General features: G+C 36.5%; 1 protein-coding gene across 1 annotated transcript; it reads right to left on the bottom strand.

Moving 5' to 3' along the window:
• Positions 1-651: 651 nt before the first annotated feature.
• On the bottom strand, positions 652-21,755 carry cdh17 (cadherin 17, LI cadherin (liver-intestine)). Its single transcript, XM_036558281.1, has 19 exons — positions 21,648-21,755; positions 18,566-18,625; positions 17,836-17,931; positions 17,599-17,736; positions 15,623-15,761; positions 15,350-15,508; positions 13,600-13,758; positions 10,389-10,588; positions 8,224-8,355; positions 6,900-7,050; positions 6,116-6,331; positions 5,338-5,414; positions 5,053-5,244; positions 3,747-3,991; positions 3,455-3,585; positions 2,043-2,267; positions 1,793-1,903; positions 939-1,055; positions 652-795 (listed from the first exon to the last, which is right to left on the bottom strand). Exons 2-19 carry the CDS (start codon positions 18,611-18,613, stop codon positions 701-703), a joined length of 2,631 nt encoding a protein of 876 aa, XP_036414174.1. The 5' UTR covers positions 18,614-18,625; positions 21,648-21,755; the 3' UTR covers positions 652-700.
• Between the last annotated feature and the right edge of the window lie 361 nt (positions 21,756-22,116).

The following is a 22,116-nucleotide window of genomic DNA, read 5'->3' as shown; positions in this document are numbered from 1 at the left end:
GTACTTTATTTTCGAAGTATTTATTCTAAGAGCTGCCAAAACATTTAGAGCAGGGGTTCCCAATCCCAGTCCAAGAGACCCCACTTTATGCACATTATTGTGCTTGCCCACATCTAGCTCACCAGACTGAACTCAATAACTTATAACGTGGTCCTTATTTGCTGGGTTAGGTGTGTTAGAGTAGGAGAAATACAAAAATGTGCAGAGCACGGGGTCGTCATTTAGTGTGTGGTCAATGGTGAGTAATGGTGTAATTTGGTTGAGATGGTACGAAGTCATAGTCATAGTGGACGTGATGCTGTATATATATATATATACTTGCATTTTGGCCTATAAGATTTAATTTATTAAATTAAATCAAAATTTCTTTTATTATTTAACAAAACAGTTGTTATATAAGAGTTATTCTGGCTTGGCAATTACAAATGGGGTCAAGACAATCTTTGAAGATTTTGTGCTGGGACAGTTATGCTGGAACATGGCCATGCTCACAGATAATAAGTTACAAGTAGTACCTCCAAATTGCAACAACACTGCATAACAACATTACCTGCCAATTCAAAAATAAAAAATCCTCCAAGGTCAAAAGGCACAGTCTGTTTCATGAATTTCAGAAATTGGAATGGAGGCTGAACGGTCTGCATCTGAACTGAATAAACCACCATGTGCGCATGTGGGAGAGCTCAACTGAACACGGCTTCTAGAGCATGGCGTTGGTTTCCCCATCAGCCACGGCTTTCTTCGTTTTCTTGTCCTTCTTCTTGATGCGGTAAATTACAATAATCAGGAACAGGACTGCAAAACAATAGAAATGTTAATTGCAATGTCTACCTTACAAATAATATCAATAATATCAAGTTTTGTTCATATAAGTTTTGCCAAGGCAGTCTGCACACATACATATGCAGTACATATCTAGTGTATGTCTGTTATCTTACTGATAAATCCAAAAACTCCTCCCAGAATGGCAACTGTGGTCGATACACTGAACTTCCAGGCATGAGTTCCCGGTTCCATGTAACAGTAGCCCAACTCAGTGCAGTTACACACTCGCACTGAGAAAGAGAGCAGGGGATAAAACAAACATGAGTACAGGTACAGTATGTATGGAAGCCTTAAAAGTGGATTCACACATCTTATTTATTCTATTTTTCAAATGATAACCAGTGTTAAGGAATATTTAAAAAGTTAAATCCATTACAAGTTACTAATTACTTCCCTCAAACCATAACGGCAATGTAACTTTACTTACAACTTCCTGGAACAACATAATCTCACTACTCACACCTTTACTTCTAGTTTACATTCTAAAATTTGCACAAACTGTACAGTTCTTTCAAAATAATTTTTAGGTTAAAAACAGCAAATCACAAGTAAACCTTAATTAAAAGCCCTGGCATTATTTCTACCTTTGCACTGAACAAGACACAGCCTGTTATACTGATTAAATATGAATAGTTAGTGTGAGTTGATCTAACCCACCAGTTTCATAATAGCATGATTAGACTCTCAGACTACACATCTGGTTTATGGACAATTATGCACAGATAACATAACAGGCACAGATAACACAGATAATAATGAAGACATAAATAACTTAAAATGACATTATAATAAAATTAACTCATTATCACAAAAAACTGTGTAAAGAAAATGTGTGAATCCCTGGCCTTTCAGGGCTTCAGTAGATATGACACACATATATAACATTTTGTTTGTGAGAGCAATGGTGTTCATGAAAGACGGAGAGAGCAATTCAAAACATGAAAGAAAGAAACAAAGCTTTTTTTACCCTCAAACTTCTGAGTAACACCCATGCCTGCATTGTCTTTGACATTGACGGGGATGCTGAAAGTCTGGTCAGCAGGCGGCTTCTTCTTTAGAACCAGTTTAGCTGAGGTTCCTACAAAACACAAAACAGCAGCTTTCTTCATTTGAGCAAGTCTAGTATCACTGACTGAGCTGCTCATTCTGCTTTTTATCCCTGGCAACATTAGCAATAGCACAGCATAGTTAGCTAGCTATGCTTACAGCCTGCTCACCGTCTACTGGCGTGATCTCCCAGTTGGGTGACTTGCGGGCCATTTGCAACGCAAAGGTAAAGGGCTCTCCAAAGGGTGGTGCATCAGCGTCCACAGCGGTCAGCACCAAGGGGGTTGGGTTCTTCACACACATGAACCCCTGAGTCTTTTGCAGCTTAGGAAAGTTATCATTCACATCCAACAGCTGGATCGACACCTCTTTCTCAGTTTCCTGCTTCTGACCCTCTGATAGGGCACAAAGCCAATAACATTCAAATTCAATTTAGACAAGCAGATTATTGATCTGTCATATAATTTAAAATAAATGTAAAATAAGAAACATGACATAGATAAAATATATACAATAAGAAATCAAATGAGAATTTTATGAAGCACACCTGTCCATTAAAGTTCAATCAAATAAGTCAGATTAACACAATAGTTTAGCCTAAAATGCTTAGTGGATAGTTATGCAAAGTGTTGGTCAGCATGTCCTGCTAGCCGCAACATTACCATTTTTGGATGAAACGTTGCTTCAACATTTCTGCATAATTAAATTGTTAAGATGCAAACAATGCAATTCAGAGTGGTTTGATGTGAAATGCTCCATTCTAGGGAAACTCACCGAGTCAGAATTGTCCACAGCAGATGTGATTGGAATCAGACACCTGGAGCATTTATTGCCTCTAAAGGCTCTTATACGAAATGGTTAATTAATATGCTTAATAATGCATGAGACAGTTTTTAGGATAGTTTTGATATAAGGCTTTGGCCTAAAATGTGTTCTTAAATACATTCATGGCAGAAAAGTAGAGGTCCCTGCATAGGTGTGCAACTACAATAGATAGGTACTGATGATCCTTTGGGTAAAGGATGGCTAGTCTGTAATGCTAAACCAGCAAGGTGGACCTACAAGATATGCGTTTCTAATAAAGTAGGTGGATAGTGTAGTTCACTATCCAAAATAACCAGTGAACCAACACATGTCTTCTGAGATTTACTTGAAATGTTGATTATAGCTTAAAGCTTTTTTTTTTCATTATTACCTATTTAACCTATAATCAACATTGTATATAAATCTTAAAAGACGTGTAGGTTCACTGTTCGTCTTGTATGGTAAATAAAATGGCTATATTGGCATTATTGACATTGCAATCATTGGTCCATATTATCACCACTGTAAAGGAAGTTGGTAAGTTTTTCCACAGTGCACTATTTCAAATGAAACCACTCCAAATTACTTTGTTTACTCAACAATTAAATTATTCAGACATTTTTAAAGATTATGGTGGAATTCCCTTTCAGGATAACACTAATTTTTCAAAGACCACAAGAACAGTGCAGTGCAGGAGACAATGACCTTTCATCTATTAGAAGCATCCCTTAATAACATGCTGTGGCCTTTTCGTTAGCTTCATTAACGCTGTTCCTACCTGTCTCATAAGCGATGATCCGGACCTTGAGCTGGTCTACCACTTCCCTGTCCATCTCTGCTTTAGTCTTCAGCTCTCCAGAGTCAGGATCCACTTCGAACCAGCCCTGCTCATCACCCTCCAGCTTGAACCTGACACAAAGTACCCATAAACACATAAGAGCTAGCTCTTCAATGGGTTTTTAATATTGAAAGAATCAAAGCAACCAAATGTGCTCTAATGGCAGACACTAGTGAATAAAAAGCTGTTTGATTTTTTTTCAACAGTAATCAAATGAGCGTATTATTATTACATGATTTTCTGTCCATCTGGGTCCTTGGCATCAGCTGTCAAGAGGGTGGTTCCTACAGTGAGATTTTCTGGGACGTTGATGTTCAGTATGTCCACAGTAAACACTGGAGGCTCATCCACGTCCACCAGCTCAATGACCACGACTGTAGTGGAATGTTCGTCGTACTCCACTCCTTTGATCAGGGGCTCGGGATTACGGGCGTCAATCTGAAGCTGGTAGGTAGACTGAACCTCATAATCCAAAGGCTAAGAAGGAAATAGAGAAATGGCAAAAGAGACAAAGAACATGGAAAGTCAGTTACAGCTAGTGCCGAGGCTGTATGGAACTTTTATCACTATGCAAAATTTGTAAAGATAAACTACAGCGTATAACAGATGGGATGAATATTGTTTTCAATGATACATCTCAGCATAAAACCCACTGAAAATCATACAGTTTTAAACTGAATCAAATAATTCCAATAACAATGTATAACTGCCATCTTAGTTATGGTTCAAAATACATGAATGGTTCAAAATACATGAAAAATAAATGAATAGCAAGTTTCCTTTCTGGAAATGTGCTTTCTATTCAGTGAAAGGTATATTCTGGTCTCTTAATTTTTTTTTACCATTTTTCCTAGCTAAAATGAGGTAAGCAACTTTGCTAACTTTAGCCTAAAACTAGTCTTTTTAAAAAGTTCCTCCTATCTTGAAGATTTGTCAAATCTTTCTGAAGGGGGGTTTTGCGGTCTCACTCTAGCCTGCAGCATTCCCTGCTGAAAAAACTAAAAAAACAAAGACAACCATGCTGGTCTAAGCTGGTTTATGGTGGTCTAGTGCTGGTCTGGTGCTGGTTTAGCTGTGCACCCAGCACCCAGATCATGCTGGTTGACCATCATACCAGCATCTAAAACACAACATATTTGGTTTTGCTGGTGATTAGCATATGAACTATTATTTGCATTGCTGCTTACCAGCATACCAGCATTCAAAACAGTAAGTAAGCATGATGTAGCAATGGGTAAATATTCCATTTTGGCCAAAGTAATGTTCCCTCTATGCTAAAAGACGGTCTTATGAATATGACATAGCTTGATATGATTCACTATTTTGTTCTGTTTTGAATGGTTCTGAAGCAGCATGGGTCATTAACTTGACTACTGCAAACTTTTACATCATCTGCTACCGTCATACCATGATGTATTCAAAAAATATCATAATATTGAATTTTTCAGTACTGCCCAGCACTAATTATCAGTATATTTTCATAGGACGTTGCTATCTATTACCCTGAGTTGGGTTAGTTTTGCGAGTAGTTTCCCTACCTGTGCAACGTAGACTCTGCCCTCCCCAGTGGTGTCGTCAACCTCTATGGCGAATAATTTGTCTGGGTCTCCTTTAGTGATGTGGTACTCTACCCTGGAGCTACCTGTGCCAGGATCATCAGCGTCTGTAGCTTTAATGGTCAGGAGAGTAGTGCCCACGTCTGCTAGCTCTGGAATACTGTATGTGCCATACTGCACCAGGGTCAGAATGCACAGCCAGTCAAGACAGACCCATTTGATAAACTACAGTGAAGCAAAAACAACAAGGAAGTTGAAAATACTTACATCATTCTTCTCAAAGATGGGGATCTCATTGTTGATGTCGATGATTTTGATGACAACATTACACTCTGTACTGTGAACTGGAAAGAAGCAAGAAATACAGTGAACAAACAGGGTTTTTTATACTTCTGCATCTCTGGTATACACTGAAGTTACTCAGATTTTGCTGAAGGACAAACATGTGAATGGCATTCACCCCTTAAAAGTGGGTTTCTGAGCAGCTAGCTTTTATTTGTGTTGGGGTCTGTCTGTCTCCTTTGATGATAACCCAGAGACCTACCACCATTATAAACCCTGCAGTCTTCAAATTCCAACATCGAATCCAGCTGCCGATCCTGTATTTTATAGTCACTGGTAGGTAGCTGACCTGCTAAATGTAGCTGATTTCCTGCCAATTGGCAGACCTACCGATGACTGCAAAATCTAGAACTGAAAACTAGACTCAAAGTCCAGATTTGAAGATTTCTGATGTAAAGTATATAAACATTTATAAAATATCACTCAATGGCCACCTAATGAAGTCTACCTACCTTATAGGTCACTGTTTAGGTGAATGATTACAATAGATAGGAATTGATGACCCTTGAGGTAAAGGATGGCTAGTCTGTAACTGTACACCAGAAAGGTGAGTGTTTCTAATAAACTAGCTGGAGAGTGTTGTTTAGAGTTTTAACAGTGAATACATAAATACGGTGAACCATAACAGCATATGGAATGCTTGGAATACCACTGGAGATGGTTCATGTTTATGAGTTGGTACTGTCTATGAGTGTGACCTCACCTCCATCAGTTACTCCAACCTTGAGCTGATATTCTGGCACATCCTTTCTACGGAAGTTGTGTTTGGCCACCTGGATCCTGCCTCGTGCTTCATCAATGGAGAACATTCCTTCAGAAGGGTTGGCAGGGTTCTGGCTCAAAAGTTTGTAGCTCAGCAGTGAGTTGAGTGTGTTCTCCTCATCCGCATCAAGAACCAACAGATCACCAATATGGTTACCTAAGTAACACACAACACAAACAACATTGCTATGGATGTAATGCTAGAAGATACATAAAAAAAATATAAAGTATACAAAAAAAAATGTATATTATCTTGAATACATATTGGTGGTAACTTAAAAAGTTAGTTACCAGGCTGACTTACATTTTTGATTTAAATAAACTTCAAAAAATATGTTTACAGAAAGTAAAACAGATTCTATTTTATATAGCATGTTAAGCTTTCCTGTGTAAGATGCTTTTGGTAAATTGAAAGAAGCAGCATCACTGAGCCAGGAGAAAAGGAACACACACTAAAACATGGTATGCGTGTACTGACTTTTTAGTTATGTAGACCTGATTTTATAATTAAAAATATCATTAGCCTTTATCTAATATCTGGACTTTTTATTAGTAAACATTGCATTACAGATATTTTCAGTTATTTTTTTTACTAGTAAATGGCCTACTAGTCAATGGCTTGACACATGCCACTTTTATTTTGAATAGGTGCATTTTCATAACAAACCAGTGCTATGGATACTTAAGTTTGTATGTGGAGTGTGTAGGCATTCATGAGGTCTTACCCACTTTCTCGTTCTCCTGCACCTCAAATATACTTTGAGCTTCTGCACACACAGGAGGGCTGTCGTTCTCATCCCCCACCTTCACTTGGATCTCCATGGGAGTCTCCAGTTCAACACCTTGATCATCCTCCGCCAACACCACCAGTATATACTAATGCACAAACATACACATCCAAAGTTACAAGATACAGATGACTTTACACCACTCACTTGCTTCAGTACTAGTCAGACATTATTTTACATTTGCAAAAAATCTATATTATAAAGTGTGTACAGCACTAGATATCAACTAGATAAAGGTATATCTTGTACTAGAGATCAACTGGAAATTAGAACTAACAATGCAAATCTTTCTATTCATACCTGTCAACTTAATCCTTATAGAAATATGAACCCCCTCACACAAACACATTTAGGCCCTTTTTAAAAATATGTCTGCCAGTATTTCATATATATATTATTATTTGTAAGATAAAACAAATATTGATCATGGAACTCAATAATAATCTCAAATGCTGTGTTGTATGAGAGTGCAGCTTGCATTAAAACAATTTTTGTAATGTCAAACACCCACAAGTCCTGTGACACAGTCATTTTTACAGCATGCCATTTTACAAAATGCACATGCATTAGAATGTAATAATGCATGATGTATCAAACATAACGCTGCATTCAGGGGAATTTTCCATTGCATATGTACACTGTTACTCTGGTAAAATGTGAGATGGCTGTATCGGTTAATAACACTGAGCAGTGTAATGTAAATAAGTAGATGAGTCTGGGCAGACCCAAACTTAATTTTCATTTTTGTAGGCGAGCAAGCAAGTCTTTTCTTGAGATTTTTTTTATATAAGGAAAGCTGCAGTTGTGCTGTCCATTTTATCTTAGAATGGTCATCTTTTGGAGAAGTGTGGACTGTTTTTACAGCAGGGGGTTCTCACACTCCCCCCTTTCACCCTTTATTGCCCAGCACAGCGTCAGAACATTTCTCACACAGAGAGCCAACATTGTCCTAGTTAATTGGATAACAGTTGTGAGAAAGTATATTTTATATGATTATATTGATTAAAAAAAAAACATGCTGCCAACAGAATGCCCACCAGTAGGTCTGCAAAAAGAGTTAAGTATTAAAGCTTAAAAATATTACATTGCTATGGTTACTGGCCGATACTCAAGGTTTCAGTATCTGTGATGGAAAAGAAAAAGTATCGTTCTGCCGTCTTTAGTACTGAGTTCAATCAGTTCAATGCCAATGATTTTCCTTCACACAGAAACTGCCTATTTGAACAGGAGATGCGTATGTGCGTATGCAGCTATGCTTTACCATGTCCTTCTGCTCTCTGTCCAAAGGCTCAGTAACAAAGATGGCTCCATCTTCATTGATAGTGAATGGAAAAGGAATCTCTTTCTCCTTTTGCACCAGCCTGTATAGTGCATTGGGGTCATTGGAGCGCACCTACAAAACACACACATATATCAAAACATCATAATTTTTTATTTATTATTTGTTTTACACCACTTGAAAATGTCAGCGGTCATCTACATGTTGTGTATTTCATGAACAAAAATGGTTCAAAATTTTTGAAGGCAACTGTATTACATTAATGTAAATTAAAGTTAAGAACCTTTTTTTCTGAATTTTTTTTTCTCCATTGGGGAATACTTAGGCCCTTCTGAGAAAGTCTAACGATTTCAGTAAAATTAAAAATACGTTTGCAATTTTTTGTTATTTAGTATCATCATTAAAAGAATCATATTTAGAAAAAATGTGTTTGTTGTATGTAAACACTTCAAGTATTATAAAAGTATTTTTTTTTGAAAAGTTTTTGTTGGAAACAAAAAATATAATAAATTAAAATAAGGGAAAATTATTTTTTGTGGTATCCAGGTAGATCTTTCATTGGTTAGTACTTCAGGAGCTGAACTGAAGGGCTTACTTGTCAGATTCACTGCTAATATAATTATGAAGTGACAGTCCAATCATATTTTGTTTTACAACGGGTGGGACCAATTTTGTGAAGGAAAAATGTCATTCTAGGCCCTCTGGAAGTCCTAGATACATCACTGAGTGTGGATACGAACAGTATTCTAACCTGGTTTCCCTGTAAAACTGCTACAAGGTAAAACATAAGCTAATATTTCTGTTATAAGCATCAAACAAAACACAGTCTTTTACAAGCTTACAAATGACCATGTTTTATGTGGAAAAATGTTAACATGAATCGGCATTAGGTTAGTGCTAGCATACTGCTAGAATTCCACAAGGGGCGCTAGCAAAAACTTAATATTGTCTTAGAAGTGTTTTGTTCCTTTTTTGACCGAGTTTTAACACATTTGGCCTGAACTGAAGGCCCGATTCTAATAGCCACTGTTCTTTGTTATTTGTCAGGTCCACATTATAATTAACATTAAAATTTTAAGTACTGTGGTTCTGGACTGGGTTGCACCAGTTTTGCATAAGTTTATACTTAAGTTTAAAGCCTTTACTAAGCCCTTAGTTAACAATAGATAGTTTCAAACCTTCGTTTTTCTGAATTCAGGTGCACCACAAATCCTTAAGTCATGTCTTAACTAGTAACTGCATACGTTACTTTAAAATGATGATAACATGTTTAGAACAAATCTATTAACCCACTTGCATAGAAAGAAATCCAGTATAGATTTCACAGAAAACAATGTGTACAAGTTTAATTGAATAAAACTGAAAAAACGAGTAAAATCACAGCATATAGCATTTAGTGTTTAGTAGCTTATTTAACCAAAAGGTCATGTTTTTGATTCTCTTTGCGCTTTCTGTGTGGTTTAAGATAAGATAAGATAAGATAATCCTTTATTCCACAACTGAGGAAGTTCACAGTGCTACAGCAGCAAAGGGATAGCAAGACACTCAAAAGGAATTATCAAGGAGAGAATTAACAAATAAAGTATTAACCTTGTTAATTACTTAACAAGTTAACAGTTTGTGACTTATTACTGTATAGACAATATATATAATACTAAAGATGAAAACATAAACTCTATCCTTCACAAAATTAACAACATAAACATTATAAGTAAAAAAGCAAAAAATCTTTACACTATATGGATATTTTACACATATTGCACATGGAACATTGCACACAGAGTATTGTACATGAAGTATTAATTATAGTGCACACAGGTATGGTGATGAATTTCTGTTGGTTTCTCCAGCACTTCATCTTAAGAGAAGGTGTAAATATTCAGTAACTAAGCTCAATGGGCCTCATTCTCCAACCATTCTAAAGAAGAATTTTCTTCTTAAAATATGTCATGATGTAGACTTTTTCTTAGGACCTTTCTCAAGAACAAATTTAAGAAAAAAAAATTTAGGAAGATATTGGTAAATTATAGTAATTATAGTAACATATCTGAGTTGCATTCACTACTAATTCAGCCTGAAATGAGCCTGCAACTCATTTCATCTTGTTCATGAAATTATATTTTTCTCCATAAAAAAGCAGAACCTACCGAAGCAATCAGCATGGGATATTCATTTAACACATTTTCCTTGATGGTGATTGGCTCTGGGCGGACCCAGAGGTTTTGAATGATGGCTACGTTGACCCGAGTGGTGCTGCTGAGAGCATTGGGGGTTCCACCACCTAAATCCTCTGCTCGCACAATCAAAGTGTAGTCTGGGTCCTGGATAGCGTTAAATCTCCTGCTTTCTGTGTGCACACAAAAAAGAGATTAAAGTATTTATGGTTTACAATGATACAATGTATTTTAAAAGGACAATATATGAACTTTAGATATGGACCATGTGGAATGATCAGTGTTTACCTGTAATAATATGAAACTATTACTATGTGTACTTTAACTGTTGAGCTGGAATTTCCTACTTGGAATGCTGGACATGCACTTGCTGGCCATTTTATTGGAAACAGTTAGAGACTGTAGCCCATCTGTTAATGCAAGTTTTTTGTTAGCCATCCTCTAGCCAGCATCAATGATCAGTTTCTCACAGAACAGCTCTTGACTGAATATTTTTGGGTGCTGACCACTCTCAACATATAGTGCCATGAAAAAGAATTTGCCATCCTCATTTATTTCTTCTGTTTTTGCATATAATATAAGAAAAGGCAAATGTGAGGAAACATCAAACAAGTTTTAAATGATCACTTAATTTATTGAGGGGAAAAAAAGGTTTGCAACACCTGTATCACCCATGTGAAAAAGTAATTGCCCCAAACTTAATAACAAATTGCCCCACCGTTAGAAGCAAAAACGTTAACTAAACGCTTCCTATACCTGAAGGTCAGTCTTTCCCATCACTGGGAGGAACTCTGGCCCACTCTTTACAGAATTGCTTTATTTCACACAGTGGGAGGTCTTTTGGCAGAGCAAATCATTTCAGAGGTGGACTTGCTCTTCTGTTTCAGATCTCTCCTGGAATTTCTCTTGATTGCAGCATAGTGCATAGTGTGCCGCTTGTTGAGATGTTTAAGCCGACGTTACACTGCTGGAAATGTTTTAAGTGATGTTTCGATTTAGCAGGGCTGGCAGTAATCAAGTCTTTGTCTGTCAGATTTAATTGATCCCAGTTATCAACTAAATAGGGTTAATGGATTTTACATATAATATTATCATTTAAAACTGTATTTCATGTTTCAATATGTGACAAGTGTGCAAAAATAAAATTAACTAAATATGTGATTACTTTTTCATGGCACTGTAGCAGTGATATCGACATCTGATATCACTGGTACACTGTCACTGTTCCTGCAGTCCTGTAGTCAGTAACTGTCCAATGATTAATGGGGTAGAAAAGCAGCTGATAAATTGTACATAATAACAGACGGGCTACAGTCTGTAATTGTGCACCCCTATAGTAAGCTGTTTCTAATAAAGTGGACAGTGAGTGCAATCCCAAGTGTACTGCATCTCTGAGAAAATATTTTCTCTCATCATAGGCGAACACGGCACCACTTTTTTTATTCTGCTCAGACATGTCCAGACTGAAGCGTGAATGGAGAAAGTTTCAGGTTCTAATCTGGTTGAAGTCTAGCCTAATCTGGGAGACTGCTGTAATCTGCCCTGATGAAAATTCAGATGCTACTGCTCCAACTCAATGCCCTTAATCACAGCTCACAAGCACTTGTAAAATGAATAGAAACACAAATGGCAGGCACACACAAACTAAAACACATAATGTATGTGTATGCACACATATGTACATTACAGACAGACAAAAGAAATATGAGTATGTGCAAAAGTATGTGCACAAACACACATGCAATCTAAGGGTGTGGTGGATGAGAATGGCTTAAGCATGCTGGCCTTAAAGGATTCATATTCTACAATTTTCTCTCCTGAAGTCCACTTATAATATTTGTGTGGTTTTATAGTCAATAACCAATAATAATTTATAATGTCTGACCAATTTCCAACCTTTCTTACAAACCCAATTCCAAAACATTGGGACAGTAAGAAAAAGAAAAAAACAGACAACAATAATTTGCAAATCTTTTTTGACCTATATTTAATTGTAAACACTTCATTCAACTGAAAACCCTACTACTAAGGCAAGATATATAAATTTTCAACAAATTAACTATTCCTTTTATTATTACTCTTCCTAAAAAAGTTAGAACAGGGGCATGTTTACCACATGAGGGGTGTGAGTTCCTTTACTTTTACACCTTTCTTTTTAACAAAGTTCAGTAATAATTTGGGAACTGAGGACATCAACTGTAGTTTTGAAAGTGGAACTTTCTCATTCTTGCTTGATATAACACTTCAGTTGCTCAACGGTCTTATATTGTTTCAAGCTTGACATTGTAACAATAGAAAGAATCTTGCTGTTTAGAACCGTTTTCAAAAAGGTTCTATATAGAACCATATACAACACATTCTCCATCAATCTGAAGAACTATTTCACTATGCAAAGAACCATTTATACATGAAATGGTTCTACATAGAACCCATGCCTATAAATAAAACCACTGCCTTTACTAAAGAACCCTTGAAGAACCATCTTTTTTAAGAGCATAGCCTTTAGATGGCCACATTAGTCTTTCTACATTTCTTTTTTGGGAATAACCAGATAAGAAACTCTCTCTGACTAAAACGTAAGACATGGGATCTACACTGCCCTCTGGTAGAGTATAGAGCTTAGACCATTCATGCTTTTTAATATGACAATGTCGAACATATAAATATATAACAGAAAAGGTAACTGGCATATCAAAAGTCCTAATGAACTTGCCAAAATTTCATGACCATTTGAGCTACATTTGAAAATTCAGTTTCATCCCTACTTTGGTGAATTCAAAACAGAACCTTTTTGCACCTTAGTTTACATATGTTGCGGAGTAAAAGGTACAATTTGTAAAGTTTCAAATCTGTAAAGTTTCTAACTGGTAAAGTTTTCAGGTGGTAAACTTTCTAACCCTAACCCTAACTCTAACCCAAAAGCAAGAAACATTCTGTCTTCCATGATAGAGAGCCTTGAAGCCAGCAGTCCTCTTTTTCAGCATCATGTATGGTGGGGAACCTCACTATTACACTAATACAAAGCAGCAGACACAGCACTGAACTTAGACAAACTGCCAAGACGTAGATCCAGGTAAAAACGCCTATTCATAAATCACACAGATTAGTAAAAGTGTCTATAATGTGTGATCATTGATCAGCATATGATGTGTGTGTGTGTGTATGAATGAGAATAAGTTCACACCAGCATGCTGGACACATGTGAAGAAGGGATTATTCTCTAGGGGCACTTCAGTCTTTGGAGAGCAGAATTCATCAAACTTTTTCTTCAGAACGTCAACACTTCCCCGGGTCTCACCACGACTGTATATCACTCCAGTTTTGGCTCTCAGAAATGCTGCTCCTAAAATGCCACAACATTTAGAGGGTTAAAGACACATATGCTCATAAACATGTATATTTATGCTGTGCCACAGTTTTATATTGAACACTAACTCTAACTGTTTTTAAGTGTATAGTGTGTAGTATATTAATGTATCGAAATTTCGACCACCAAAAGAGAAAAAGGGCTGAAAGCTTTTGGCTGAAAAAAGGAAAAGATTGAATTTGAAGTGCTAAAGTCTAACATTTAACAATGAATCTGAATGATAGTGAAAATGAGAAATGCTGATTAGAAAAGCTGGTTGTTTTCTTCGCTCTCCTGCACTGGTCAGCGCAGATGCATTTAAACAGTTTGAGCTACAGCAAATCAACAGTGAAACTCTCAAACATGGTCTGTTGCAGCTGCGTTCTAAATGGTCTTTAACTTACATGCTTAACTGCTTTAATGAAAATCATATAAATAATACTGAGTAACTGCATATCTTTTGGGAATTTCATATTTTTATCTTTTATTTTGAAAGTTGTTACTGTAAACGTGTGCATTTGTTAGATCCTGCTGAGGTTTATGGCTGTTTCTTCTCTAAGCGCTACAGTGAATTGTGTTAATAGCCAATCCTGCTGATGAAACATCACACTGCCTACAAAAGTAGCCTACAAGACAGCAGCTTGATATGATGTCCATTGCCATAGCAACATCATTATATCATTTCCTGTAAAAACAAAACACGTACACCACAGATAGCAACAAGAACACATACAAAAACATACAGTCTTAGGGCATGGTGGATGAGGACAGTCTAATCAGACGCAGTCCTCCTAGCTTGAAAGTCAATGTGGATCGGATTCCTTCTGTACCATGTTGTATTTCCAAATGAAACAAAGTACCACCGAGGGTCTCTAAGCTAGCTAAACGTTTTTACTCAATGAAAGGTGGGGGTGAAGGGAGGGGGAGGTGAAACATGATCTTTTTGGTTAGTACTGTATTATTTTTCCCTGCCCTAAACTAGGAAGATGTTTTAGAGGTGGGCAAAAGTCACTATAGTTCAATAAGATTATGGAAAAACTAAAATTTTGTCTTTTAAATTATATAATGAATCATACCTAATGTGACCAGGGACATGAACTTTCAAAGTAAAAAAGGTTTTGTTATTAAAATTTTGATTTTACCTTGATCCACATTCCACTTTTCTCTTGTAAACTACTTTTTCCCCCAGTAAGTCAATGTATAACCTTTATTGTGGCTTTATGTATCAAAAACAGTCATAATTCTTTTTACATGGCCATAAACCATTTTTATTGTTATAATTTTGTGTGCTACTCTGCAAAAATCATCATTAGGATTAATGCATCATATACAAGTGGGTTCAACTCCAGTTCTGGAAAGCCAATGTCCAGCACAGTTTGGTGATATCCCTGCTCAAACGTACCTATTAAACCTAGCAATTAACAGGTGAGTTAAATGAAGTATGTTTAAGCAGGTAAATCACCCAACTGCAATCCAAGCTTCAGGACCTGGAATTGAAAAAGCCTGCCTTATGGTATTACAATTTTGCATACATCAGGCACACAGCATCATTCTCAATAACATACTCATGTCCATTTGGGTCACTTACCCTCTTCTGTGGTGGAAATTTCTCCATTGTTTGGGTTGATGGTAAAGAAGAATTGGCCAGAGGGGTTGGGGATCTGGTTCTCTATGCTGTAGCTCAGCTGAGCATTAGGTGTGTTTGCATCATCATCATCAGTGGCAAGCACTTGCACAAATGGCACCCCTGCATCCCCATGTGAAGACAGGAATACAATCACAAATAGTTGGGGGTTCCTCAAGGCTCAGCACTGAGTTCTTTTGTTTTTCATCACAAGTGGTTTGTTTGTGTGTGTCTCACCTGCGGGCGAATGCTCTCTGATACTTCCACTATACTGGCTTTGAGTAAAGACAGGAGGATTGTTGTTGACGTCCACAACTTGGAGAACAACTGTGTAAGGTCCATCAAGGGTGTTATCATCAGCTGACAGTGCCTCTATCTGAAATAATATAAACACATTCAATGGCTGGAACAGGAAAAGTGATCTTATAAAAAGTCTTGTAAAAAATGTCATACATCATCTCAATATCACGTTTAGATTCAATTTCAGTTATTCTAAATGATGATACAGTCATGTGCATAAGTTTGAACCCTCTCAGTTGTATTAGATGTTTTCTAAGTGAAAATCAACAGGGAACAAACTTAAATATGGGATTGCTCTGATTGCTCTCAATTGTAGTGCACAATTATCTATTTATTTATTCTGTATATTAGAGCTTAACATACTGGAAAAAATAAAACATAAAACTGTACCTTACATTAATAAAAAATAAACATAAAACTGTACATTACATTACATACTGTACACAACTGTACATTAATTACGCAACGTTTATATGACAGAACGTCGGATTGGTCCAGCTAATTATTCATTTGTCTATTCATTTATTTTTTTATGAAACGTAGTAAATTTAATCCAAATACTCTTGATATTAACTATGTGCACGGGTACTTGAGTACTCGGCTGACTGTTTGAGGTGCCAGAATTCACAGTGAATTTTACTGTGACTAGGCTAGTAACATTAGCTACTGGTGTCAGATGATTAGCATTTGTTTGTTTATTTTAAAGACGTTAGATTGACCTCAGTGTAAACATGTCACATGATCTAATATGGATTTTTGTGGTTTAATATGTATACTACAGTATATACACATGTATATTTGCACATTAATACATATATTAATATATACAGGACAGCAATATTGTCATTAGTTTGCTAACTAGCTAAAACTAACTAAAAGGCTGCCTGCAGTAGAATCTGTCATTAATGGGGTGAAATATGCCAAAGCTGAAGGAATTGTGCTAGTAACTGGGTTCAATTAAAAATCATATGAATCCTCTGTGGTTAAATCTGCAGTAACCGAGTGAAATATGGCAGTAACTGAGATAAATATGCAGTGCCTGAGCAGAATAATCATCAGTCAACTGTACATAGGCTTCAAGTGACTTGAAAATTCTGAATTACTTAGAAGGACAATGAAACACACCAGCTATTTTAGTAAGGCTAATTCCATCAGTGTATTGTTGTTTGGCGTCTCTCAGAAGTTGGTAAAGATACACTCCTTTTTCATTTGATTCACTTTTTAAGCATGAGAAGTTTGAACACAATAAAACAGCAATTTCTGCCTGTTTGCAGCCTGTAAACAAAGAATGAACCCTGCCAGTATGATGGAACGATCACATAATGCAGCTTGACATGACTTCCATTCCGAAACACAAGTGCCTTAGTGTGAACACGTTGCCAGGGACTCTTTAGTAAGGGCGAATTGTCAATAACGTGATTATGAAGGCAGATGTAGCGTGGCTCTGTCGCTAGCTAGGCTAACTAGCTGATGTGAGATAGGTCCAGAAATGGTGTCAATATATTTCTTTTACAAACAAACATGTTGACGCTAGCACATCGTCCTCTGAGGAGAAAAGACATCATCACCATCCAGTATTGTACCAGCTAGCTGTGGTTTTAACTCACATCCGAAGAGGCATCCTGCGTTACCAGCAAAATACAAAACTACTGATTTCCCTTGACTTTTTTGAATAATAAAACATATTCAACATGTATTCTTCTGCTTGCTTTAAACTTTTGCAGGACTGATCTTTTTAATGTATTAACATCAGAGTTATCACGTGGACGGCTACTCAAATACCAAATTTGATCGAAATGTACATCCCTACTTTATACTTACAAAACATTTATGTATTTATTAATTTATTTGTTTATTCATTCATTCATTTACTTTAATGAAAGGTGTGTTTTTTTATTTAATGTATATATTACATTTAGAGCATGACGTTTCTCAGGGCTCCATTCCAGCGGTTCTTCAAGGTACAACCAGCCATCTGAAGATATGCTGATCTTTCCCTCTGTCTCGCCACTCACACGGTATGATGACACACTTTCTACTGTGGATGTAAACTGTACACAATAGACACATGCAATCATCACATTGAAGGATTTTTTATGTTGACAACGCATGGTTAAAAATCATAACGTAAACTCATAGACATGGCTTACCTGAAAAATAGCAAATGGCACTGGTGTGGCCTCTGGCACATCTAAAACTTTATGGTCCAGTGGCCCTTTCTTGTCCTCCAGACCAGCTCCATAAGCCTGTGCGAGAAACAACTAGTGAGAATGATTGAGCCTTTTGACAAAATTCATTAACACTCAGTCCATTAACATTGACACTCAATTCATTAAAGGGCCCATATCTTGATTTTTTTTTAGGTCCACTTATTACATGTCTGTGGGTTTATGTACCAAAACAGTCACAATCTATTCTCCAACCATTCTTTTTTCCATTTAAACAGGCTGTTATAAGTAAATTTATTTTTCGTGCCATCACAATGACAATGAATTAAAAATAGCTGCTTATACAGCTTAATTCCTATGGACTGGAGTTGAATGGCATGTATTTAATTTTGAATTTTCCATGATGTGCTTTAATAAACTTTAGAATTATTTAACTTTCTTTAAATCTTTCATCTTCTAGACATGGGCAAAGCAGTAGACAGTGTTAGTGGCATTGTCCCCTTTTGCTTGACACTGAGGTGCAATACAGTCTTCAGTGATTAAGAAATAAAATCTGAGAGTGGACTTTAGTACAGTTACTGATTCATAGAAAAACAAGGCCACAAGAGTGCAAGGTGTTAAGATGTTTGTGCCGGTCAGTAACCAGGCTGATCTCTGCATCCTACTCACACACACACACACACACACACACACACACATATGCAGCACTTACAGAGCAGATTAGAAGGGTCAAGAGCAGCAGATGTGCATTTGCCATCATGAGAAAAAAATCCTGAAATATTGAAGGAAAATGATACATACAGTAAGATTTCATAACCAATACAATATAATTACAGAACAAATTCAAAGATAGTATGTCATTGTGCTATTACAGCTTAGTCTGTGCTTTGAGCTGCTAAATTATATTATAACATTTAATTATTTTAATGATTTCTTTAGGCAATAATATGTATCCCTTTACACATTGCATATATTGTAAACATTAGCTCAAATGTGTATGTTGGCCTGATTTTGTAGGAAAAGCAGAGAAAAACCAGAAAGAGGACCATTTAGAGAAAAGTGGGGACCAACAATATGGTCCTCATTTTGTAAAATGCTTACAAAAGCTGCATGTTTATTTTTTAAGCTTAGAAAAATTTGCAGTACATATAGGTACTTAATTTAACGCATACCATCACTGTCCAAAAAGTTTACAAAAAAATAGTAACTTTACAAGACAAGGCAAAAAGTTAATGTAAAGATCTGACTCCAAGTAATTTTGGAGCATTTCTATTGGTCCTTTTATCATGACATGTTGGTGCGAAATATAAGAAATAGGTGTTTTCAAATGATGTAGTAAAAAAAAGAGTTTTTAAATAACAATGATATGGGATCACTTATATATATACACACACATAGGGCATGTTTGACCCTACATCCTGACATTGGATAAAAACAAGTGTGCATGTGGGTGGGTGACCAGGCATGTGATCTTGGTTGGTAATTGGAGCTCTGAGGGTATTTCAGGTCCCTCTTTTCCAGTATTCCCTTTGTAGATTAAAGTGCACGGGCACCAAAATAGTGGGCGAGAGACATTTGATGACGAACTGTGTGACTCGGCTCTATTCGCCATTGTCTGTGCATTCTTCTCTTTGTATGCGACTGTGCTGTGTTTTATGTGTGCGCAGGTTTTATGAGTCACCACCTGGAAAAAGGTCACGGAAAGGTTATTTGGCCATTCTTGAGCTGGTTCTAATGTCAGATGAAGCTAGCTTTGCGTCTGTGTGACCTTACATACATGACTGACTTTGAAAATCGAGTTTAGTGTTCGTATCAAACTGATCATAGTTCGAGTCAGGTATCACAAGAAAGCTGCAGTAACACAACAGCTTTTGTGCCCTATAATGAGCTACAGATAAATACTAAATACTAAAGATACTAAAATTACTTTATTAGAATGTTGTATAAGAAAAGGTAAAGGCATTTTTAATGCAACGTCTGTTAATGTGAGGTTTGTTTTTTAAAACTTCCGTTTATTCATTGTCATAAATGCAGCATGTAGCATTTTCAAATAATCCAAGAAAAAACCCAAAATGGAGTTAAAAGGTTTACCTATGATAGGTTTTCATATATGATCATTTTAAGGCCAAACCGTATATCTCCAAAATGATTACAACAAACTTCTAACTATTAATTTAACTGAATGTAAGAACATTCCAACTAATTTTGAACCATTTCTATTTGTCCTTTCCTCAAGAAATTGCACACAATATAAAGGCAATCTAATAAAATTATATAAGAAAGATAAAAAAAACAACCAAAAGGGAGACACAAGGTTTTGTTCTGACAGCAACGATATGTTGTAACAAGTTACTAAACTGAGTTAGGTTAAATTACTGTAGTAGAACTGTGTGGGTCAGGTAGGGATGAGCAATATTGCAAAAATATCTTCACAATATTTTGAAACGGACATGGTTTTTATTCAACATTTCACATAATTTGCCACATGAATTGCACTTAAATATGTTTTTTTAAAAACAAATCATGCAATGGGTCAGAATTCTATAAATAGACAATATCCTTAATGTCCTCAGGGAAGCTTTAATAATGATAATACAATTTATCACACACATAAAATCATTCATATTGCCCACCTCTAAGGTCAGATGTGTAAAACTAACCTAGAACCTATTTCTGTGCCACCACACCTAATATGTAGATTATATTGTAAAATCTAAGCCCTGTAGTCATTCTGGCATGAGGTTGTTGTGAGTATTCAATTTTCAAATAAAATACTTTTACTCTTTTTTAATAAGTTAGGACTCTCCAAGGACTTTCCAAATCTTGAGCTAAACTGAAAGTTCCTGTTAAGTCCAGGCCTGTACAGAACATGGGCCAAGTGAGTAATAAACGCTGTTTGACCGGTGTCAATGATCTGTACTGAGAAGGTGACACGCCTCGAGAGTGTGGGAAGGTGACTTTGAAACTATTCTGTCACCTTTCATTCCTTTCACTTCCTTTCTTTACCTCTAAATAACTTTTTTTCATCCTCTTTTTCTGTCTTTACTTGCAGCCACTTTAGCTCAGTCTAGTTCTGACTGTTACATGTGTAAAAGCGAGAATGTGGAGAGCCTTTCACAGAGCTAAATCAATGATCAATGAGCCAAGATTAGAGATGACAATCAATAACATTAATAATTACAAGGACAGCAAACATTTATTTACAGTTATCAACTGTAATTGATATCTTTCACACCGAAAGTAAATGTGCAACAGTCAGACCACAGAAGATGTAAAAATAGAAAATGAGTAAATACAGCAGATTTAATGCACAGAACACATTTTGAAGTAATTTCACAATTACAAATTCATTTTGAAGCATATGATTAACATTTCACTGCTGAGGCCTAGAGGCAAAAAATCTCAGGCCATGATCATTCACGCTCAATGACCTCTGATGATATTCTCATAGCATTCAATTAAAGACTCTAAAATACAAATGACTCGTTACAGTCACACCTTTGCAAATACATTTACATTAAAAAGCAGCAACTGACTTTGCCTGGGACCACCTGTCTTTGAGTTAAATGCCCGGCACATGGCCAGAGCCGGCCAACACCCTTGACGAAAACCTCAACAAAGTCAAACCAAGAGCACAACATGTCTGCCACTTCAGAAACTCACACCTTGACATTATGCCACTTCTCCATGCATATTCAGTTAAGATAGATGCTTTGAGGAGTGGTAGAAAGTGAGCTGATATAGCAGAAAGCATAAAAGTCAGATTAAAAGAATGAGAGACCATAATGAGTTACCTGTCAGGAGAGCTCCTTGACTGGCCCAGGACTAACAGAATGAAGCCTGCAAAGCCTGGTCTGCTTCCTGCTAGAGTGAAACTTTAACTCATTTTATTGAACCTAATCATTATCTAATGGTCCCAGAGCTCAGGGGAGTGGACTCTTTGTAAGTGTAAGTGTGTGTGTGTGTGTGTGTGTGTGTGTGTGAACATAGGTGTTTCATTTATGAAACAAGGTGACAAATGGAATATCTGACCAAAGTTTGAGGAAGCATCCATGCATCAGTGCAGAACAATATGACACAGCACTAAATAATCCATGTGCAGGTCTTTTGATTCCTCAGCTTTATGCAGAACCAAAGGGTTAATAACCACCAATCCTTCATGGGTCCAGACTTCTATTACTTACTCCTTTCACCAAATCGTTTTGCATTGTTTTTTGTTTAGGCTCATGACACGCCAACCGAACATTTTGGAATAAACACAAA

The sequence above is a fragment of the Colossoma macropomum genome, unplaced genomic scaffold (assembly GCF_904425465.1).
Source record: "Colossoma macropomum unplaced genomic scaffold, Colossoma_macropomum, whole genome shotgun sequence".
Taxonomy (NCBI): domain Eukaryota; kingdom Metazoa; phylum Chordata; class Actinopteri; order Characiformes; family Serrasalmidae; genus Colossoma; species Colossoma macropomum.
Note: the sequence above shows the minus strand (reverse complement) of the source record. Positions and strands in the feature narration are given on the sequence as shown.